The following is an 8,357-nucleotide window of genomic DNA, read 5'->3' on the forward strand; positions in this document are numbered from 1 at the left end:
ATCGTCCCAGTGTGGATAAGTAATTTTATTACATTTTTGTAATATTACAATTTTTAAAAATAATTATTAGTTTGTGATAATGTAAAATTAGATAACCTAGAACCAACATCTTTATCATACATACGGTCTGTAACATATGTATTACTATTGTCAAAACTGGAAACCCCCCAAAAAAAGTATTCATCATTGGCAATAGATTCTATTGGTATAACAGAAGCCCAGACGTGACACACGGGTTTATTTCACCTATAATTTAATCAATCGGTGTAGTCAGGATTTTGTTTAATGGGAGGGCTGATCTTTGATTTACCCAGAATGCACACTTATATAATATACAGGGTAATCAACGTATCGTGAAACATTCAATATCTCACTGGGTATAATTAATAATTGACTTTTCTTTCCATAATGTTTTAATACAATGTGATGTCAGTTTCTCACTATTTTTTTTTTTGTTTTTACTTCGCTCCCAACTTACTTTAAACTAAGCGATATTATATATTTGGCCAGACAGTAATTTTTAATCACACATAATTAATTATAACAAGAATTACATTATAACAGAAAATTAAATTTTTTGGTCCTATATTTCCCTGTCTGTAATTATGACTTGTGTGCCAACTGGCAAGTTGTTTTTACATTATCTACGTTAGTATTGAGTATATTTTATTAGTAGTTCAATTTTTTATCAGACTATCACAACCTTTATTAATACAGAATTTAAAAAAAAACCGGCCTCTCGCACTTTAGTACATCTTTGGCAAACATTCTCTTGAAAATATATTTGATATTCGTATAATAATATTATCATGCGAGTATTAAGATGTGTTTTTTTTACAGATGTACTATAATACACAGGTTTTTCTATTCGCATAAAGTTCACAGCGATGACATATCCTAAATTTTTGTTTATCATAGCATATTTTCCAAAACATGTTTCTGCCTTAGTAATGCCGTTAGCACATATGGATACACAAATGATATACAAAATCGTTTTTAGTAAAACAACAATAATTCGTATAAACAGCACCGTCATGACCTAAATTCTTATTTTTTGGCTGTCAAAATGAACTTGCGAACGCATATTTTTGTATCTAATAGTATAATAATATATAATGTTACAAATTAATAAAAAAAAAAAACAGCCATTTTTCAGCCAAGTCTGCAACCACGATAGAACATTTTCATGTCTCGTTGAAGTACCGAATAAATTTAAACTAGTTGTGGAATTATAATTAAAAAAAAAAAAATCACATGGAGCTTCCAATTACAGCATAAGGCCAAGGAGATAAAAAAATTCTGTATAATCAAGTTTCTGGCTAAAATTGTATTGTTTATCATCTGGCCAAAATTAACTTAACATAGAGAATTAAACTATTTTGAATTTATTATTTAGTTCTAATTTGAACGTTGAACATACAACATATCTCTTATCTCTTATCTTCTATATCTTACTCCTATCCCCTACCCACTATCTCCCGTCCCTATCACTCACTCCATCCCCTACCCCCTATCTCCCACCCTATTACTCACCCCTATCCCCTACCCCTATCTTCCACCGCTATCACTTACCCCCTATCACTCACCTCTATCTCTTATCTCATATCAGATAACAGCGTAACGCTTTGTTTGGTAACACTTTTTGACATTTTCATGTCTTAGCTCTGGCACATAACCGAAAAAAGCGTTATCAAAAAAGCGTAACGAAAAAAGAAAATGGGTTAAAGATGAAACTGGGGTGGGAATGGGGTTGGGGTTGGTGGTGGGAATTAGCTGTGGCGCATAACCGAAAAAAAGCGTAACGAAAAGTGTGTTATCTGATAACAGATAAGAGATATGTTGTACGTTCAACGTTCAAATTAGAACGAAATAATAAATTCAAAATAGCTTAATTCTTTATGTTAAGTTACTTTTGGCCAGATAATAAACACTACAATTTTAGCCAGAAACTTGATTGTACATAATTTTTTAATCTCCTTGGCTTATGCTGTAACTGGAAGCTCCATGTAATATATTTTTTTAAAAATTATAATTCCACAACTAATCTAAATTTATTCGGCACTTCATCGAGACATGAAAATGCTCTTTCGTGGTTGCAGACTCGGCTGAAAAACTTCGGTTATTTTTCGGTTATGTGCCTGAGCTAAGACATGAAAATGTCAACAAAAAACAAATTGATAAAACTACAGCCCTTTAGTTACACTTCTTAATTTATAATCGGGGTTAATCTAACAAAATCTAGGTACAGTGTACTTTTATTTTCTGGGTCCTATATTTCCCTGTCTGTAATTATGACTTGTGTTAAACAAAGGTCTAAAAAGAAACATACTACAATTGGATCGGTCATTTCAAAAACGACATACGTCACTGATTTTTCAAAAATGACTTTGTCAAATTGCGTTCAATTTAATCATCAACGTAACGTTGTTAAATGTGTTTCTATTTTTTAATTAGCAATTCATAATTTCAAAGTTTTTATCACCCAAATGCTCTTTTTAAATAAACGAATAGTTAGTAAAAATGCCTATAGCGTTACAATTTTAGTAGTCAATTTATACTTTAGTAATTAAAAATTATTAGAAATAGTTTTATTATTAATTTTATATTAAATATGACTTGTATTTTTTATTGACATTTTGATCCTTTCTAAAAATAATAATAAAGCCATACTTAGGTAGACTGTTATTGATATTTTTTCTAAACTGCGAGACGGAACGTGAAAATTAAAATATTTGAATTAAACAATTATAAATTATTAACCTTTGCAAGGGTTTTTTTCCCAGCTTGTTTAGCTTGTTACATAGAATATTATTATATGTTAAATACAAGATAAGAAGAAGAATTGATACTAATATATTTGCTTTATTGACGGCGGGACGATATTTAAATTTGACATTAAATCTTCAATAGATAATAAAGTATGTTTATTTTGGACAAATAAAGTAAATTCCATAGGCGGGAAATATGGCGTGTGTATTGTTTAACTATACGTGTCAAATTAAAATATAAACAACAATTTTTAATATATAGTTTATTATGTAAAAATAAACAATAAAGCTTCAATAAAACAAAACAAATGTATTGTAATTTACAAGTCATCAATACTTTTGTTTTATCCATAATATTTCACGTCTGTTATGAACTTTAGTATGAACAACATTATTTTTCTGTTGAGCTCCCCGTATAGGTAAGGTCTAACTCCATCTCTCGTATACTCTAACTCTTCAGGTACAAATGTCTCCATAACAGGCTCCTTCCATAATTTTGCTTTCGTTATCTCGAATAAATCATGTTGTGTTTTTTTTAAAATAACAAATTCTGGATTTTCGTCTTTTAATGCAAGAAGAATATTATTCCTGGCATCGATAAGCCGTGCCATAAACTCTGTGTCTAGTTGTATATTCGTATCTGTTTACAAATAATATTTCAAATTTGGTCTCGTCATTGTATTAAACTAATAAATATTAGTTAGGTAACATATTGTAATGCTATGTGTTGGCATAATTCGGGCAACAACCATTGGCGGAAATAGGACTCTACGATAACATTCGAATATAAAAAATGTCTGCAAAGATGTACTTAAGGTGGTCTATAAAAAGTCGATTTTCGAATTTCGAACCTCGACACCCTCTAAAAAGTGTTTGAGTATAATAAAATTAAGTTAAAAAAAAAATGAAAAATGTTAATTTTATCCCGTGCCCCACAAGGGTTGACGTTGAAATGGGATTTAACATAGGATTGCGACACATCCATACATCCATTTGCACAAATCAATGTACCTATAACTTTTTTCCTACTTCTTAGTTTGATTTGGAAATTTGATGAATTAAGGTTTTCAATGAAGGTTTGGTTGGATTAGCAAATAAAATTGGAAATAATATTTCGGATAACGAAATTGTTTAAATAACAAAATTAAAATCCTCTTTTATTTAAACATTTTTCTTCAATAACGGGTTATTTGAAACAGAATAATAAATTGAATTTTTAGGTAATCAAATTATTTTAAATAGCTTATAATTTTAAACTGTAATTAAAGTAAATTTACTTCAATTACGATTATAGTTAAGTAGTTATAATAATAATTTAAAAACCGTATTTAATGTTTTTCACCAATTTTTTAGTAAACACACAATTTTATTTATTTTATGAAAATTTAACAAAATATAGACGTTTTTTGGCTAGTTTTCAAAGAAAAGGGAACACAAGGAGATTGGATTGTTTTACGTTTTATATTAAAGAATTTAATTTTTACTTCTGGAGGAACGAAAAATCTAGAGGACGGCACAATCGCCGGGTAATGCCCATATGTTAGGGGTGGCAGATGACGTTATGTGAAGATAACAGTACTGTCAAAAATATTTGATTTGCTAGTATTGTGATTTAAACTTATTACATCACTGTTATCTTTATTTTGAACATCATGTTAATGGCACTTAAATGAGTATTAATTTTTGTACATTGTCACTAAAAAATGTAATACAATGAACTCAAATATTAGGCGTCTAAGCCAAACGACATCCCTCAGGTACCCCAACAAAAACCGAACAGTGAAAAAAGGGCAAGTTCCAGACCCCCCCCCCCCAAAAAAAAATGTCAGCCTATCAAAGTAGTGCTATCTACATTGTGGCCAAGTCTGTTATTTCTTTAGTTCATAACCACACTTCACTTCACACTCTCCTAAAAATACCCAATAAAAATACAGTATTCTCTAGAGTATGGAAATTGGATAATTTTAACACCATTTTTTTCGCTTTGCTTATTAGTTATTAGAGAAAAATAATTTTTTTAATACTCACAGAAACTTAAAATATTCTCATCTGTTATACCACCTAGTACTTTCAAAAAATCAGGTTGTTTTACAAGATCTTTTACAGCTTGGGGCAATTCTTTTGGATTTCCGATAGACAAAAGCTGAAAAACCGACATATTAGTATTAGTATTATTACTACTATCACAGAGTTCTTGTCGACTGTCGTCAAACACCCAATGTATAAATGTACACTAGTTTTGCAGTTTCAGTTAAGATAGGCCAAAGAAAATGTATTATGAAATTAAAGAGGCTCCAGAAATCATTAGTGATTGACCTATATAAGTACAAACTAGTTTTTATGTATTTACATTTAATATATAGTTTCTTATAGGTATGGGCAAGATGTTTGGTCTATTTGATGTCTCGCCAACACATGATGTCTCTGATGTCCCTGATGTCTCGCCACCGCTTGGTTCCATGGGCGAACTATTCAAAGAAACCTAAAAGACATAATATATAAGTACTAACTAGTTTTTATATATATTTACATCTATTATATAGCTATATATAATTATATATAGTTTCTTATAGCTACGGGCAAGGAGTCTGATGTCTCTGATGTCCCTGATGTCTCGCCATCATCTGGTCCTCTGGGCGAACTCTTCAATAAAACCTGAAAAACATACACTTTACCTAAAACTATTGATACAGGTTACGAATATTATGTAGGTTAGGTTAGGTTAATACCAATATTGGTACAAGTTTTGGCTATTACTCTATGATGTTAATCAACAATTCTTATAGAAGTTATCCACTTATCACGTATTAAATAAATGGAAACTTCAAAAATAATTAATTTTTAATTTTAATATTTTCAAATATTCGCTGCCAATATTATACTATATGTTAGTAATTAACTTATAGTGGCTCTAGGAGTTAGTGATTGTCCAATATTATAGGGAACTAATAAGCTTGTGTGCTACAAGATTGATATCATACATTTATGATTGATGATTGATTCAATGCAGTTATTTTCAAATGTTTTATATAATCCATAAAAAAAGTAAAATGCTATTAATATTTTTAAAATATTATAAAATTAATATAGAGATTAAACTATTGAAGTTATTACTAAAAAATAAAAAACTAATATAAACTATACAATTTTCTATTCCTACAATTTACGAAAAAAATAATACTTAGTGGTTAGGTATAAGAATATTGAGAGGAAAGGATCAAAAAATAATAATGATATAGTTAAAATTTAGTACAACTATATTTACTTACAAAAAGGCCAAACAAATACACTGCGAATAGCGCAACGCTCATGTTGGATTTCATTGTAAATGCCTAAAACAATAAAAATGTCATAGTTTTACATATATAATAATCTTAAATACTAATAAACCTAACCAAAATGAAGTTAAACATTTAAATACTTTAAAAAATTAAAAACGGTAAAGTTTGATTGTTAAATTGTAAACGTTACAAAACTTTAATTATTTTTCGAGGAAAACAAAATAAATATAAATATATTTAATGTTCGCATTAAGAAAAAAAAATTTTAAATGTAAAGTAAAACATATAAAATATACATTGTCTTACGAAAAATAATTTCAAATATCGCTTACTTTTTTACGTTTGATAAACTTAACGCAAAGAAACTAAAAAAACACACTAATACTGTTAGCGGTGCTCGGGTTGCCTTTTGTTTGTTAGAGTTGCGACTCTTTGCATACGTCATATTTATTTAGATTGCCTGTAATACTAGGGCGTTTTTGTGTTGACTTATTAGTATGCTTTATTTAAGATATTATGGCGATAACAAACTTCTAGACTAATCGGGTTCAATTGTTCACGCCCTAATTTCCGCCACATTGTCCGGTTGGTGTACCTAATGCGGTACTTAGAAGAATGTGACACACCTAAATAAGAAGGGTACAGAGAAAAACAGGCATGTCTTTTTGATTAAAAACAATATTAGGACAATTTTTAAAATAATTTTTTTTAACATGTTTTTCTTAGATATGTAACTTATTAATTAATATATTGTAAAAACAAGATTATGTTGAAGCAATTAAAATATAATAAATAAAAAAAAAAAAATCTTAGATTACCAAAAAAAGGGACTTTACTGGTATTTTCCCTGTACCCTTTATGTACTCATATCAAGCCCACTGCGTAGGGAATAATTCCGTTAAGAGTATAAACTATAGTTGCAAAAAAACATAGTTTTAAACAATTTATTTTGCGATACATGACATACAAATGCATCCCTACTATTTATTTTAATTGTAAAATTCTTATTATATGTTTTTTCACACCTTAAGGCTATATCGTATTTAATGATCCTTAATAGTTTAATCAGTTTTTATGTATTCAACAAACTTTTTTCATTCTAGTTTGAATCAATGTATTTGTAAAAAAAAAAATGATACATTCTGTATCTTCTTGACTTAAGACAAATGACTGTGAACAACGCAAATTTTTATGTTTTAACCTTGGGAGAACTGTAATACTTTACACAGTTTTTATAGAAATCAAGTTTCTTTTTAGGCATATCTTGTATTATAATTTGATTTCTATATTTTTCCTATTTTATTGTTTAAACATTTGAATTTGATGGCATGGTAGTATACCATATTGTTACAGATATTGTAGCAAATAATAATTATAAATGTTTACATTGGGACAATTTAATATAATAATTATGTATTTTAACGTACAAAATAGTTATTTGCCATAGTTATTGTAACATAGTTGAAACATTTGAATAAACAAACGACATAACAAAATTAATTTAAGAAAAACAATTTGTTTTCGATAAAAAACAAACCATAACAAAATATCATAAAACATTAAATTGTTATCATTATAACATAAAAGGGTCTTGCATGTATATGCATATGAGTTATCAACTTCCTAATATACCTATAAAATAAATTTAATAAATGTATTGTTAAAATTTTTAGTAACTAATAAGATTGTAGTAGTGAATACAAACACATAAAACTATAAATAGCTATTGACTATATTTAATTAAAATTTATAAGTATTTTGTTTATGAATGGATATCTTACATTCCAATTTTCATTTCTTTAAAATTGCGATCATACTATTAGATTCCACCTAAAGCATAAATCGCATAACATTCGTTTTAAATGAATATTTACCCCTTCCCCTTTTTTATTATTTATATTTCTAGTGATGCCTAATAAAAAAAAAAATTATTATTAGTTTATAAAACCATATTTATGTTTTAAATTATAAGTCTGACAACATAACACATTCGGGAGAGCTTCAGGTTTAACTTTTAAATTTAATAAGTGAACTTGCAAACATTTTTAAGATGATTATCGGATAGGAACTTGAAAAAAAAGTGATTAATTATTATCAATTTTATAAATCTCTAATGTTGTAATGCTGTTAATGGGGGCATGGTAAGAACCTGCTCGTGGCGCCCCTGCATAGTTGTCTGACCTAACCTCTAGATCAGATTAACGAACTAATCTTACCAACACCGGTGCGAATTATGCCAATACCACTAAAACGGTCCTTTTCAGGACCAACCCCTGCTCTAACTATACTTTCACAAAATATTGAGGGT

General features: G+C 28.6%; 1 protein-coding gene across 1 annotated transcript; it reads right to left on the minus strand.

Moving 5' to 3' along the window:
* Positions 1 to 3,064: 3,064 nt before the first annotated feature.
* LOC126842600 (uncharacterized) lies at positions 3,065 to 6,094 on the minus strand. The gene is made up of 5 exons (XM_050579644.1): positions 6,038 to 6,094; positions 5,346 to 5,423; positions 5,119 to 5,250; positions 4,797 to 4,911; positions 3,065 to 3,408 (listed from the first exon to the last, which is right to left on the minus strand). Exons 1-5 carry the CDS (start codon positions 6,089 to 6,091, stop codon positions 3,113 to 3,115), a joined length of 675 nt encoding a protein of 224 aa, XP_050435601.1. The 5' UTR covers positions 6,092 to 6,094; the 3' UTR covers positions 3,065 to 3,112.
* Between the last annotated feature and the right edge of the window lie 2,263 nt (positions 6,095 to 8,357).

The sequence above is a fragment of the Adelges cooleyi genome, unplaced genomic scaffold (genome assembly GCF_023614345.1).
Source record: "Adelges cooleyi isolate 19-005CV unplaced genomic scaffold, UGA_ACOO_1.1 ACOO_flye_CR_arks_rails_tigmint_CR_PRNA_55, whole genome shotgun sequence".
NCBI classification, from domain to species: domain Eukaryota; kingdom Metazoa; phylum Arthropoda; class Insecta; order Hemiptera; family Adelgidae; genus Adelges; species Adelges cooleyi.